Source organism: Aedes albopictus, chromosome 2 (genome assembly GCF_035046485.1).
Source record: "Aedes albopictus strain Foshan chromosome 2, AalbF5, whole genome shotgun sequence".
NCBI classification, from domain to species: Eukaryota; Metazoa; Arthropoda; class Insecta; order Diptera; family Culicidae; genus Aedes; species Aedes albopictus.
In genome coordinates this window covers 383,292,632-383,308,367 of record NC_085137.1, presented here as the reverse complement: position 1 = coordinate 383,308,367, position 15,736 = coordinate 383,292,632, and the positions used below count along the sequence as shown (strand labels likewise).

The 15,736-nt window shown below is 39.9% G+C and overlaps 1 protein-coding gene across 1 annotated transcript in view; it reads right to left on the bottom strand.

Annotated features, from left to right (window-relative positions):
- Positions 1-1,180: 1,180 nt before the first annotated feature.
- Positions 1,181-15,736, bottom strand: part of LOC109402742 (uncharacterized) — a 58,069-nt gene continuing 43,513 nt past the window's right edge. Inside the window, exon 5 of the mRNA XM_062848481.1 lies at positions 1,181-7,526. Coding sequence (XP_062704465.1) covers positions 6,128-7,526 — 1,399 coding nt within the window. The 3' untranslated portion in view covers positions 1,181-6,127. The remainder of the gene's footprint in view (positions 7,527-15,736) is intronic.

The following is a 15,736-nucleotide window of genomic DNA, read 5'->3' as shown; positions in this document are numbered from 1 at the left end:
ATTTGAATGAATTTTTTAACGTTTATCAACAATATATTGATACTTAATACAACGTTATAAAATGTTATATTTTCTCACGCCGAATTAAGTTATACCGGATTGAAATTTTTACCCATATAGAGGAAAATAAGTCAAATTTACAATACCACACAAAGTTTACTAAATGTGTTCTTTCTTTAATCTAAATAGGCTCTAATATATCTGATTAAGGATATCTTGAGAACAGAAGTGGAAAATCTTTGGACATCAACACTAAAATTTATTGACATTGACGTAAAAAAATACATTTTTTCGAGAAAAATCCAAAAAGCGTCAATCTATGATAACTTTTTTCAACGTTCAAAAAGTATATATGTTTCAATAGTTTGTGAAGCATTTGTATATTGTTAGTGTACGCTCAAAATTTCATTCAATTCGGTTTACTGGTTTCCGAGATATGACAGCTCAAAAATGAGTTGTCTAAAAAAATAGTGTTTTACCCGAACGGTTCTAACTTTGCGAAAGATTAGTCAATCGAGCCCAAATTTGTACCAATGATGCACATATAATAGGTTGACAAACAGTCAAAATTTAAGATTTTTTGATGCACTCTATGAAAAGTTATAGCATGATGAACTTTTTTGTGAGAGAAAAAAAGTTGCCTATCCCAAACATTTTGGCCATCCCCTGTATCTCTTAAATGAATCGAGATATAAGCAACAATAGTATTCTTCTTCACCCTAGAGGGTTTCTTACTCATACTTTGTCGGACTAAGCTTAACCAGATGTATATGTTTGCAAAAATGCCAAAATTGTATCTTTTTATTGAGTTGGGATATTATCAAATCAAACCAATTGTACTGCAGCATCACCTAGTGAAAAAAAATCTAACTAAATGTAATTTGAATTTGACTTGCAATTCGCGACCATATGTAACATTTGCATCAACGTTTGTGCCACATAGTGAGCCAGTTCTGAAGAAAAATTGTTCATCATGTACGAAGTATGCATCTTCTGAACAACTTCTCCGAAGACAGTATGCTGAAATATTGTGTTATTCTCAAGATATTGACTTCAAATGTACTGTCCAATAAATAGGACGCAAAGTATACTTAATCCTCAGATCCATGGTAAAATATAATGATGTACGAAATGGGACACATTCTTTCAGTTCAGTTCGCCACACCACCAACAGAAGGAATGATTTTCATTGTGTTTTATTAGATTTTCATTAAATTAATTTTATTATTCACATAAGTAAATACTTGCTTTTTCATTGGATGTCCGTCGTGAGTTGATTTTCATATCGTTCAAGATTTGCTCGAATTTACTTCGGTTTTAAGTAAGTTTACAATGTGTGTGTGGATGTATGTGTCATTCCGCATTTTCTTTCATTTATATTTAAACTTATTTAAGAAGATATTGATTCTATACATTCTTAAAGTACTTTCATTACCATCAGTTGTTTTTTTAATAATTTCCATTATATTTGCAGTTTCTTTTTTCCAGTTTTCCTCCTTTTCAGCTATTGATATTTTCTTCTTAAAAACTATATAGTTCAACTTTTTCACTGCACTTTTTTCCTGTCCTTCTACACCACCACATAGTTTTGCTGTTCGGAAACATCATTCTACTTTGCACTGACATTAAAAGTTACTCCTTACCATTAGATTTAATTTAATTTAGTTAAATATACACATGTATTTAAATTGCTAAAAAAGAGTTAACAAAAATACTAGTTTTCACTACAGTTGCGTAATTTTTATGTTCGAGAGGGTGGTGTAGAATGTACACAGTTACACACCATCCGTCCTAGGTTTTTTTTCCTTTGTCTAATTTTACGCTGATTACAACTCGTCACTGTCGTCCGTCACTCAGTGCATCTAATCTGGTTGACTCTCATGAGTTAAACACTAGTTTCTAAGGAATTTATAGGTTCCACTTTTTACATTTTATTTTTTCATTTCGTGCTAAATTGATGCTAGAAAAGGAAACAAAACTATTGTGTGGTTCTTAGGATGGTCCTGCACACCGGTTCACAGTGTGACAGTGTAAATGTACAAAAGTAGTTCAATTTTTTTGCTATTTGTGATTATTCCGGGAAATGTTTCACTATCGATCAATTTTGTTCAGCCATGATTTGACCGATAATCAAAACATCCCCGAGAATGGAAATGCCTGTCAATCGACATGATTACAAAACGCTGTTCCGTATGTTCAAGATGTGCCCGAATATTTAGATACGGAAACACGGTAGAGCCCTGCTGATTTAGGAATGCAAGTTACGGTAGAATCGTCGACGTTTATACTAGAGTTTTGCCAAAAAATAAACAAAACCTATTAAAACTGAATGAGACACAGTATTTCAAAACGAAAGAAAAACACTCGAAATAATCTCATTTATTGCACATAGCTTATTTTTTCTAGATTATGCTTACACAGATAGAGTTGATCAACGTAAAGGTATTTGTGAACATTACAACAACTAAGACATCATGGAAATCTACCGTTTCACGATCGACGAAACACCAAACGAAAAGACATACCTGTTTGAATAACTCTGTGAATGAAAAAAAAAAAAACGCGATCGGAAGGATTCACTGGGCTTACGAACACGATACGGTTCGAAATCAAAACTGGAATAAATAAAACTATATGGAAGGGGCTCACCATCAAAGTGAAAACACAAGCAACAAAGCAAGACTATTCCACCGCATTTTTCCCCTATTGCTGACATATACATACGATGATAAATATGGCATTGCCTATATAAATTTTGACTGCTGCGCTTCGTTTTCTACAAAATGAAACATTAAGCTTCCATACGGTTTTCCGGTTGTTCTCTGATTTGGTACTGCCTCGTTTATGTTTTCTGTCTATATGGAATCTATAGTACAATAGTCGTGGTGATTGAATGCATTTCCAACTTTCTTCGAGCGGAAAGTACCTAAGCCTGAATGCTTTAATTGTGTGGATCGTCGTAATGAGGTTGATCCTAGTTTACAACACCATTTCACCGGCTGTCAGCCAGTAGTGCCGACACAGGGTTCTACGTTTGCGTTATCATCAATATGCTAACAAATATCACTTGAGCGGTTTCGAGGGTGGACCTTGACGTGGACAATAGAAGGGGATTTTCCATCTACTAAATACCTGAACATCTGTACGGAAATCAGGAAAAGACGGGATTGGTTTGAGTTCATTCGATTCTATGTTTAAGATTTAAAAGACCAAAAATTATTAAATATTTGGCAAATTACTGCTACTTGAAGACGGGCCTATCGGTCACTATGCGAGCGTTCCCCAGATCGAGACTTGCACCGGTTCGTGATCTTTCCAAACTAGCTACGGGGTTTGATTAAATATTTCAAACATGTTTTGAGAAAACTACTTGTTTGCAGTTTTGCTACAGAGTATATTCCCAAATCCTGGCGGGATATTACTGTAAAGATTATTCCGAAAGTGGATCGTGTGTCGTATGAGGAAGCAAATACCTCTTTTCTTCTGTAATGCTTAGAACGCATTGTCGACCATCCGTGATGTTCATCTGGCTAACGTGCCTCTTCAATCTGGTGTAATCGAGTAAAACATCTATTGTTCTTTTCACGATCCCGGAGGAATTTCTGGAGGAATCCCCAGAGGAATTCTTGTAGGAATAGATGGAGCGATTCCCCGAGGAATTTCTGAAGTAGTTCCCGGCGAAGTTTCTGAAATATACCCCGGAGGAATCCTTGCAGGAATTTCTCGAAGATTCCCTGAAGAAATTCTTGAAAAAATCCCTAGAGGGATTCCTGGAGGAATTTCCTGAGTAATTTTTGTAGAATATATTTCTGTAGGATATATTCCTGGAGGAATCCCCGGAGGAATTCCTGGAGGAATTGCTAGAGGAATTACTGGAGGAATTGCTGGAGGAATTCCTGGATGAATCCCTGGAGGAATTCCTGGAGGAATCCCCGGAGGAATTCCTGGAGGAATTTCTGGAGGAATCCCCGGAGGAATTCCTGGAGGAATCTCCGGACAAATTCCTGGAGGAATCTCCGGACGAATTCCTGGAGGAATCTCCGGACGAATTCCTGAAGGAATCTCCGGACGAATTCCTGGAGGAATCTCCGGACGAATTCCTGGAGGAATCCCCGGAGGAATTCCTGGAGGAATCCCCGGAAGAATTCCTGGAGGAATCCCCGGAGGAATCCCTGGAGGAATCCCCGGAGGAATGTCTGGTGGAATCCCCGGAGGAATTTCTGGATGAATCCCCGGAGGAATTCCTACGGGAATTACTAGAGGAATGCTAGAAGGAATTCCTGAAGAATAACACCCAGAAATACCTGAAGAATTCCCCGAAGCAACTTGCACTAAATTCTCCTGCGGAATCTCTGGAGAAATTCCTAAAGGAATTCCTGGAGGAATTCCCGCAGGAATCCCAGCAGTTATTTCTGGAGATATCCCAGATAGTATTACTCGAGGAATCCCAGGAAAAATATTTTGATGAATCTCGGATCCGGAGGGAATCCCTGGAGAAATCCCAGAAAGAATTCCTGGAAGAATTCAGCAAGAATTTCCTGGAGAAAGGAATTCCTGAAGGAATTTGGTCAAAATTTTCTCAATGAATCCCGGAGGAAATTCCTGAAGGAATCCTGGAGGACATTGCTGAAACAATCCTGAAGCGAATTCTTAGAGGATTTCGGGAGGGAATTCCTGAAGAAAAACCGAAGGGAAGAAGAATCCCGCTACGATTTCCTGAAAAAAAACAGTTGATATTCCTGGATAAATCTCAATGGGATTCCCGGAAGGAATTTCTCGAGAAATAAAGAATGAATTTTTGGAGAAACGAAGGAAAGAAATCCTCAAGCAATTTCTGATGTAATTCCTGGATGTATCCCAAGGAAAATCTTGGAGGAATCCCGGAAGAACTCTTGTTAAAATCCATTTCTCTACGTCGATTCTCTTTTTCGCTATAGATTGATTGTTGATAAACATCACGGCGTTTGTTTTGGTCAGAGTTTCATCGACTATTTTCTTCTTATACTGCTGTTCATCTCAAGCTCGATTGTCAAAATTACTTTGGTAAAAAAGCATATTTCGACACTGATTTTTCATTTGGGCCTTACTGACATTTTCGAGTTCTCTTTATCGATCCTCTATTTGTGTTCTCACAGAATGTGTATTGAGTTTTCCAAAGATTTTTTGGTTGAAATGTGAAGAAGACGACTGCATGTTGCTATAGAAACAAAAAGAATAATGATTTTGTTTGTTTTGATCAAGTTATTAGCGAAAGAGAGAGTCGACGAAGAGAAATCGATCAAGTCAGTTAGGACCTTATGGAAAATCATTGTCGATTTTTTCTTGACCTCTTCTCTTGCCAGCTGAGTACTGGAATTGGAAATCCCTAGGCCAGTGGTACTTGCGCCAACATGATACTTCAATTAAAAACCATTAGTGTAGAATACGATCGATCACGGAGCTCTGGATCATAATGTCTCACCGATTTTTCCCAGGACTGATCACTTCGAAATAACACTGATAGTTCAATCTTCTGCCCATCCAAGTTTAAGCTTTTTCCACCTTTTTTTTTAGTCTACTAATGTGAGTACTTTCTTCGGAAGAAAAGTGTAGCCGTAGGCCTGAGATGAACTAGCACAGGGCTAAAAATGGTGAATGGAATCGCTTCCCACAGGATCCGAAGGGTATGCCGTAAATCCACTAGATAATCATTCCAAGAAAGTAATTTATTAAATTTATTTCAGTGTAACGACATACAGACATGCAAATATACAAGCGATCGCTATAACTCTATTTGAAGTTTAGTATAAATGTATACAAACTTTTTCAAGTTTAGTCAGTTGTTTAAAAGAATAACATCGATGCTGTGCAAAATACTGAGATCTGACGTAATAGCACCCTTATAAAAAGCATTAAAAATAGTCTAATCGTAAAACATGAACATTATATCACAATATTTCCCAATCTTCATCCCATCCACAAACGAATCTACCCTGATCCTAATTCCCTCCTCAAACCCATTCTCCATCGCTCATCTTTCACCCCGAATCGCCCCAGTCCCAGGTCCACCCTTTCCACCGTTGTTGTTGCCCTAAACCTAGCCATCGCGCGTCCACCGCGGCGATCCGGCGGAGGAACCGCCTGCTTCTTACATCGAGTTGAAGTTCAAACCCTGCAAGTTGACCGCCCCGGTGTTCATGTTGACCGTGGTCGTGTCCGGGTACCGCTGGCGCGACATCTGGTGTATTCCGGCGGCGGCTGCCGTCGTAAAGTCCACGTGCCGTGTGTCCAGGAAGCCCATCACGCCCATCGGGTGCGCATGCGGAGGACACATTAGCGGAGCGCCGGTGGCGGACGAGGCGGCCACTGCGGCCGCAGCTGCTGCCGCTGCCGCCGCCGTCGCCGCGTTCTCGTTCGTCGTTTGGTGTTGCGTTTGCTGCTGCTGCTGCTGTTGGGCTTGCTGCTGTTGCTGCTGCTGGGCTGCTTGTTGTTGCTGTTGGGCTGCCTGTGCCTGCTGCTGGGCTTGTTGCTGCTGTTGTTGCTGTTGCTGGTGCTGCTGCTGCAGGGACATATTCAGCGCAGGAGAGGAGAGCGAGGTGTCGTAGTGTTCCAGCGAAGCGTTTTCGTCACCAGTCGGCGTTGTCGAAGGCGGCGGTGAAATGTTTGGCTCTAGCTTTATCCTACTTTTTATGCTAGGCCTACTGATCGGGTAGCCGCGCTTTTTGTATTCTAACCAGAGAGTTCGGTTGTTCACCCCGTATAGCCGAGCGGCCTTGCAAAAACCGATTCCACCGAAACGGACGGCCTCAAGTGCTCGCAGGAAGTTCTCGTCGCCTTGCGGGTTGACGGATCTTTTCCGTTTGACCGGCTGGATGGTCGTTGTCCCGCTCGCACTGGTGGTTCCAATTGTGGTTTGATTGGCGTTCGCTGGATGACTGTAGACACTCTGGACCATTGCTGCCGCTGCAACAGCCGCCACTGAATCACTACCGCCCTGCGGTGACGTTGGCGTCGAAATGTTGGACGAGCTGTAGCTGTTGACCATGTTGTTCGGATTGACCGAGATAATCTGCGGCGAGAACGGATGCTGGTAGATTTGTACTGGCGTAGTAGGCTGCGGCGTCGGAGCGTTCGAGTTGGTGGTCGAAGCATTCGAAAGCGGGTTACTACTGTTGCTGTTGGCGCCTCCACCAGCATTGCTGCTCAACGATTGACTATCACCCTGTTGTTGCTGTTGCTGCTGCGCCTGATGATGCTGGGCTGCAGCTGCTGCCGCTGCCGCCGCCGCCGCTTGCTGTTGCGCTTGGGCCTGCTGACTAGCTGCCGCCGCGGCTTGCGCTGCCTGGGCGGCCTGTTGTTGCTGCTGATGGTGTTGCTGCTGGGCGGCGGCTGCGGCCGCATGCTGCTGCGCCGCCTGAGCCTGTGCCTGGGCATGCTGCTGCTGGAGTCCTAAGCTTGTCTGACACGACGCGATACCGAACCTCGAATAATTCGTATCGATTACAGTCCATTGCCCACCTGGGAACGGAAAAGAAGGAACAAGAGAGCTTGATTATTATTCGTTTTTTCATTGATTTCTTGTGAGGGGTATAGATTGAATGCGGGTTTTCTTCTACGGATTGCAGGAATGTAGCATTTTTCAAATGAAAACCGAGCAGTTGCCTTTGGCATCAGACCAGCAATTACAAAAATCTTTAAAGTTAGGAAATTTTGAAGAAAAACACTACTTTTTTAATTGCTCTAAAATAAATAAAAAGGGCTCTAATTCTTCGTTAGATGGTGACCTGATTTTAGCGAGAGTTACTACAACTTCGTCAAGTTATCCTAAGACCACCCATGTTCATGATACCAAAAAAAATAGAAAGATTTTGAAAACAACCTTATGTATTTCATGGGGATCTTCATGTGTTCGTTCCTTTGTCATAGATTAAGTGAGTGCCAACAAACATATATACATTTACTACTGACCGATCCTTATATTCCAGCTATTCATAGAATCGATACAACTATTCATCAAATACATGTTAAATTGGAATGTTTCCGAAGCCTTTTCTGTAATTTGTATATGTAAGTTAATACTTCCATATATGCTTTCAATGTTTTGGAAATTTTTGTTGGCACTCACTAATTACTACAAAGAAACTTACAAATAAAGAACTTTATTGAATATATAAAGTTTTTATGAAACTTTTTATGTTTTATTTGAATATTCCCAAAAATAGGTGGTTTTCAGTAAACTTAGCGAAGTGTAGAACACGAAACATTTGTCTGATAGCCAATCAAATCGAGCAAAATAAAAATTAAACAACGAATGCCACCGATTTCACAGCATTCGGAACGGTAGGTTTGCTTTTTGAGCCTCCGAGGTATTTTCATATCGTTTCTATTTCCGATTGGCCTGATTGCTTTTTTCTCTATCGCTCGCCTCGGCATGGGACATTTGGCTTGGGTTTTTCCAGTGGAGGGCCACATTTTTTGCATTTTTCATTAACTGAATGTCATGTGCGTTTTATTTGTTCAATCGCGAAAAAAAAACCTCACATCATCGATCGCGAAAATGTGCCGCGCGTAATTGCCAAAAAAAAAGCGAATGTGTTTGTGTATGCGGTGCCACAATCGGGCGCACAACACAAAAAACTAATGAAAATTGGGAAAATTAAAATTGTTTCGATTCTCCCGGCACCATCCAACTTTTTGATTAATTAATCGATTTTATGTCTTTCTCTATCGCGTGTAGCTTACAGGGAGGGGGTGCATTACTCTCTCTTTTACTCTGTCTCCATCTCCTTCCAGTGTGTCCACGGAATCGGGAAAAAGGACCATCCGGATGCAAAAAAGAACCAAATAAAAAACAAATAAAAACCGAGCTCTCTCTTTCTCTTTCTCTCTCGCTGATCCACACCCCGTCCGGCGTGTATTAAGGCCCCCACGGCCAAGGGGGTGCCATGTTTTACGTGGGTGGCAGGCAGGTCCCCAGGTGGAGCAAGGATTTCAGGCATATCTGCGTGTTCGACTCTGTATGCTACGTATCTAAAAGGACATCAGGAAAAAAAAGAGAACCGGAATTGGTCCCCGATCGCGCTGGACCAGAACCAGGTGACAAGGACACCGACGACAAGGGATAATGCGACGTCGATGGCTGACGCTGGGATATGTGTGTGCTGAACTGATGAGCGATTGGCGCGCTTTTTTTGGAGGTGATGATGGTCATGATGGAAGCGATTACAAGAGTGAGTGCTGTTGGTTTGATCGGCCTTTTTTATGAATTTCTATTCATTCGTGGTAGCTTCTATTTGAATGAGGCATGTCGGTTTGGGGAAATTAATTATGGCAGAGTTTGATCCGGAAAATTGCTGTTAATTGCAGGAAGTTTGGTGTATCATTTGGTATTTGCTTTTTTTCTGAACCTGTATGATTGACATTTTACATAGGACTGTCTGTCCATAGCGATTCTTGGAAAGAGTGAAAAGATAACACATATATAATCTGAAAGATTGACAGTTAAACACATAGAAGCCACAAACATGTATTTAATTATAATTTATCATAATTCAGTGCGAACATTGCAATGCAATAGATTTAATCAGCAGAAGAACAACTCTCAAAACATTTTAATAACGACTGCAGCACATATCCATTCTTATGTAAAGGGCATATCAAAATTCGAATGAACAAGCGCAATATTAACGAAAAAGAGGAAAAACAAAGAAAGCTTCTCTTGGGCAGATAGTACCTATTGAGATGTTTAGACTGAATTTCTTTGGTAAGAAAAGTTTATTTAATTACACGGTTACGCAATACACACCCAAGTAACAACTGAATTTAATTCAGTTTATGTTAGTTTCAATCAAATTAGGTCATACCACCCAAGAAAAAATAGAGCTGCGATTAAAACGGGTACGTAGCTTGCTGAATGGTAAAACAAGGATCATTGTGATAATCCTGGGCGTGTTAATGGAATACCTGTAAAATAAAATCGAGTTTATACTGCTCCGTTGAATTCCAACTGTGTTTGGAGTTAAACCTGACAATACTCAACAATTTATCCTTATAATCAAAGTTGTATTACTGGATGGAGAAATTTCTGCAAGAGTCCCCGAAGAAATCCAAGGAGAAATCCCTAAAGGATTTTGGGGAGCAATTCCTGAAGAAATCCGGCGATGAATACCTGAAAGAATATTGGAGGAACCCTCGAAGGAATGCCGGAAGAAATGAAGAAAAAATCACAGGGAGAATCAATGAAGGAATCTTCCAAGGAATTCCGGGGAAAGTTCATGAAGGAATCCCTGAATCTGAAATAATCCTAAAGGAGTCTCTGAAAAAATCCCATAAGGAAGCCTTGTCGGAAACTAAAGAGAAATTCCTATAACAAACATGGAAGAAATCTGAAAGATGCAACCCGGAATAAAAACTTTAATAAATCTCGGAAGGAGTCGGATCTCGGAATTTCCTCCCGGAAATGAAAAATTCCTGGCAGAAATCCCTGAAGAAATTCTGGCAGATATCTTTAAAGGAATCCCGGGTGCAATCATTGAGGGAATTTCGGAAGGAAACCTGGTAGGTATCCCTGAAAGTCATCTCAGGAGAAATCCCTGAAGGAGTCTCTAACGAAATCCCAAAGATGAACCCATGAAAGAATACCGAGACACCTGAAAACATCTCAAATACACAAACATGAAACACCTTCACTTCATTGCATCCTAAGCCCGTGATCTTGGCCAGGGATATTCCCTAAAGGCTTTCCTACATAGAAACTATACAAATTAGAGATGTTTCTTCAAAATATGGAAATTTCTTCTAGAAATCACACATAGAGTTCCTCAGATATTTCTCAAACTAGCCCAGTAAACAAGAATATCCTCAAATTTAAATGCGAATACCGTGGGGTACCCATATTCTGTACAGTTAAGAGAATCTCATAATGAAGCCTAACATAAATGGTAGTCCTTTTTTTCTAGGGATATTGCTCCACAATACCATGAAGTTGGTTTGTTGTCTAGCTAAATATATAACATAAATTAAATCTCATAATAACTTACAATCCATAATTTAGGAATGTTTGTGTTAGTGATAGAAGTGTCCCCAATTATGGACATCATAAGAAGCCGTGAACGTAATTCTGAACACACAATGTTAGGCACTTACAATGTACAAACAAATACTCTACGTACGCAGTTGAGTTAAAAACGATATGTTTTGTATTGAGTGGTCTACATTGGCGTAGCCAGCTTTTTCTTTTTTCTTACTCACTCTCCTAAACATACACAGGAAAAAGCGAGATGAAAGAGGAGGCAAGCTGCCCCTCTTCTATCTTTCTCCTTCTCGTGTATGTTTAGGAGAGTGAATGAGAAAAAAGAAAATGCTGGCTCCGCCATTGGTGGTCTATAGAGGGAACCAATAACATTAACGACTCAACTCTCGATTCAGTATGTTGCTGCTTGGAAGATAATCTCATTTGGATTTGCCGAATTTCTTAGGAAATTGTTAGAGATATTCAGAAAGGAGATAGGAACTTCATAGGAATCTTCGTAAAAAAAACCTCATGAAGGAGTTTCGTAATAAACGCTCGAAGATTTCTATTAAAAACATCTGAGAAAATTGCAAAATGACTTTCTGTAGGAATTTCAGAAGAAACTGCTGAAATTACTGAAGGTATTCCCGGTGTCATCCCAGAAGTAGTTGTTTGAGAAATCGCGCAATAATATCGTAGATCGAATTTCTTGAAAAATCTAAGAAAAAACTCCTGAAGACATCTTAAATAGATGAAATTCCTGAAGAAAAACTCGGAAGAAATTTTAGAAGAAATCTCGGAATTATTTTTTCAAACCAATCTATTGAAGAACCTCTAAATAAATCTAGTAAGAAATTCAAGGTAGATTTGTAGAAGATATTATGAGAAGACACCGTTAAGGAACTAATTGAGAAATCCAAGAAGGAGGTCCTGCAGAATTCCTCCAAAATAGTTTCAGGAAAAAAATCCCGGAAAAAAATTCTGGAGAAATCACAGTTGGAACTTCTAGGGGAAAGATGGAAAGACTTCTGGATGAATCTTAGAAACAACTTCTGGAGGAATCACTATAGGAATTACTGGATGCATAATAGACAGTATTCTTGGAGAAATACCAGAAAGAACTCCTGGAGAGAGAAAGAACTCCTGGATAATTGCAAAGGAAATTCCTGGAGGAATTCTTCGGGAAGAACCGATGAAGGATCTTCTGCAGGAATCCTAGAAAAAGCGCTCAAAAGGAAAAAATCCAGAAAAAAAGTGAGATTTGTCCTGTAATTCCTTCAGTGACTTCTCCAGGAATTCCTTCTAAAATTCATCCAGCAGCTTATAAGTTTCCTGGATGAATCTAAGAAGATTTAAAATTCATCCAAGTGTTTCGTCTGAGATTCTCCGTCGAATTTTTCATGGGACTCCTTCCTTTAAGCTAAGAACTTTTTCATGGTTTCCTTCATAAGCTCCTTTCGGGCTTCCTGCATGAACTCTTTCCGCGATTCCTCCAAGAGTTTCTTCCAAAAATTCATTTGCAATTCCATCGGAAGTTCATTCTGGAATTCTCTCTGATGCTTCTCAAATATCGTGTTTATGGAACTTTAAGGATTCCTTCTCAGAATCAAGCACGAAATCCAAAAAAAAAACTTCTCATTCCAGGAATCTCAGAAGAAACTTATAAAGGATGTTTGATAAAACAACTAGAGGAGTGTCAGAATAAACTCCTGGATAAATATTGGAAGGAATCTGTGGAAGAATCTCGACAGAAATTCATGCAAAAATCTCAGAAATAATTTCTGCGGAAATTCCGCAACTCTTGGAAGATTCACTGAAGGAATCCCTTAAGATGTTTCTGGAGAAATCCCAGATGGAACCCCTTCAAGAATCCCAGAGATAACGACAGAAGAAATCCTGAATAAACCCCTGGAAACCCCGAGTGTAGCATAGTGGACATATTTTGGCCCTGGGCATGTATTTTGGCCCACCCTGGGATTTTTATTTCATTTATCATATAATTTCTAAAAAATCTTGGCAAATGATCATTGGAAGTTTCAATAATCAGTTGCCAAGATTTTGTAGAGATTATATGATAAATATAATAAAAATCCCAGGGTGGGCCAAAATACGTCCACTACCCTATTTACTAATTAAATTGCAAATTTTGTAGAATTCATTATTTGTCGATTTATTTCAAACGGCGCATACTTTTCTTATTCTTATTCCTAGTATGCACTGCAATCGTACTAGTTTCTCCAGTCACAGAGTTCCACATGTACAGTATGCGGCAGGAAAAAATGCGAAAGTGTTTTTCAACTTCAAACCTCATTTTCGTCCATTTGACATTAACCAATCTATGTTTCAACGTTCCATGAGCTATGATAGGCTAGTTTTCTGAAAAGTTAATTAAAAAATTTCCCGTTTTGGTCACTAACCTTTACAGGGCGGCCCCTGAAGATGAAGACAACCAGAATTTTCAAACCGCAGAAAATCACACAGGTCGGTAAATTTCGCATCTGATAAAACAAATTTTTTGATTTTCTCTACAATATCATCAAATATATGTACTTATTTCATCTGGTATGTGAAACTACATGGCTCTGGATCAGTGTGGTCTGGTTGTTCATCGAATTTGAGCTAATTTTGTTACTGTTATAGTCATTTTGTTAAATGACCATTGGGCGCGCAGTTTATTGATATCCGCTTATTAGGCCTACATTATCACATGTTAAACATCAAATATGTTCATTTTTCTTTTTCAGTGCTAGAATATAGACATTGACTGATACACTGTCATGAAAAAATAGTCATATATATCCCATATTTAGCGTGTAATAGTGCCTTGAACTTTTCGCATTTTTTCCTGCCGCACCCTGTACACAGCTCTGTGTGCCCGCTTGAATAGAACGGAACAAAAAATCTTCAATATTTGCCTTACTTGTACTTATCCTCACACCATCTTTCAGCTATCATTATGCGTTGAATTTCTTTTTAACGTCGTTCTTTTTCCAACTTACAGATCCAACTCAATCATTTTCGTGGAATTCCTACTTTTTCCTAAGTTGCCAAACGATGCTTTTTGCTGATGTGTAATGATTACGTCTTCTTCAAAGAATCTTAGCATTACACCCTAACAGGGACTTAGGATACTTATGACTGTCACTATTCTACACAGGTTGTAACCGCTATAGATGAAACTTGTGAAAGGCACACGTTTCCAAGGACAATCTGAACGTAACATCACATGTGGAAACGGTGGCTCAACTTTCCGTCGGACATCGAACAGGTGATATGGGTGGGAGGCGGCCTTGAAGAGCGTGATTTTTCTTTTCACTCGTCGTGATAGCCGCCGTACCAAACGACTTCTCAGCTCAGTTCAGTAGCTTTCAGTGTGTTGGTGTAAGGATTAAGTGGAGAATGGGGTAGACTTTCGTTCTTTCTCGGAAGCCTCTTACTTTTACACTCCTCCCCTCTTCATCAAGGATGACACTGATTGATGTTGAATCATCGATTTCTCTGGTAGTGGTTCTTACTTGTTCCTGGGCTCATGTGTCATATTCACCGCAGCGATTTTCTCTGCCTGATAGTTTCTGTGGTTGACAACAACGTTGTTCTATTATGTTTTATGCTAATTAGACGTCGATGGGTGTGTCTTTAACTAGCTTAGTAAGAAAAGTGACGCATTTCCAATGCGGAGAAAGTGAGTCCGATTCCCGATCCAAACGAAAATTTTCAGCTGTGGCTTTACTTTCTGAGTGACTGCATATGACAGCTGATACAGATAGGTCTTTAAAATCAATATCTTTACAGGTTTAAGGACAGAACGTCGTAACGCCAAAAGAGGAAAGACAAAAAGTCGAAAAGACAAATTGTGGGAATGTTCATGAAACATTGAATAAATAGATTTTCGACAAGCAAAAGTTGAATTCACAGCCAGTGTGATTGGTTAAAAATCGAAATATGTATACAACTACTATTAAATATAATATTAATAATGAATAACCCACCATAAGCGGGTCTCCAGCTAGCCTAGTGGTCAAGGCTATGGATCACCAATCCGGAGACGAGTTCGATTCCCATTCCAATTGGGACTCCCTGGGCATAGGATCATTGTGCTTGCCTCGGAATATACATCCAATTTCATGCAATGGCAGGCAAAGAAAGCCCTTCAATTAATAACTGTGGAAGTGCTCAAAGAACACTAAGTAGAAGCAAGGCAGGCCAAGTCCCAGAGGGGACGTAGATTCATAAAGAAGAAGACGTAGAAACTCACCATAACCATCCCATAATTCCCATCGAAAAGTACCAGTTGTTGAACCGGCAAAAAATATCAAATTTTCTCGAACATAATTCAACGTTGAGGGTGAATTCAAATGCACCATCCGCGTTCACGGCGGTGTTTACCCGCGCCCACAATTCATAATTTTTGGCTATCGAACAAATTTCGCATTCGCAATTTCATAAATTTTATATTATAATCATTATTTTATTGAATTCTGCCACTGTATCGCGTTCCACCCGAAACACAACGAAGTTAGGGGTGCGCAGCGTTAATGGCGGCCAGGCAGACATACAAGGAGGGTCCCTACCTCCCCCATCCATGATCCTCGGTCCAGCGCAAAGGATGGAGGAGTTTGGGACATTTTCATTTTTTCGACCCACTAACCGACACTAACGTTGTTGGGGGGCATTTGTGGGCGGAATGGAAAGTAATGGGCAAACTTTTTCGCTACCACCCATTTGCGGGTGGGAGGAAACTTCACT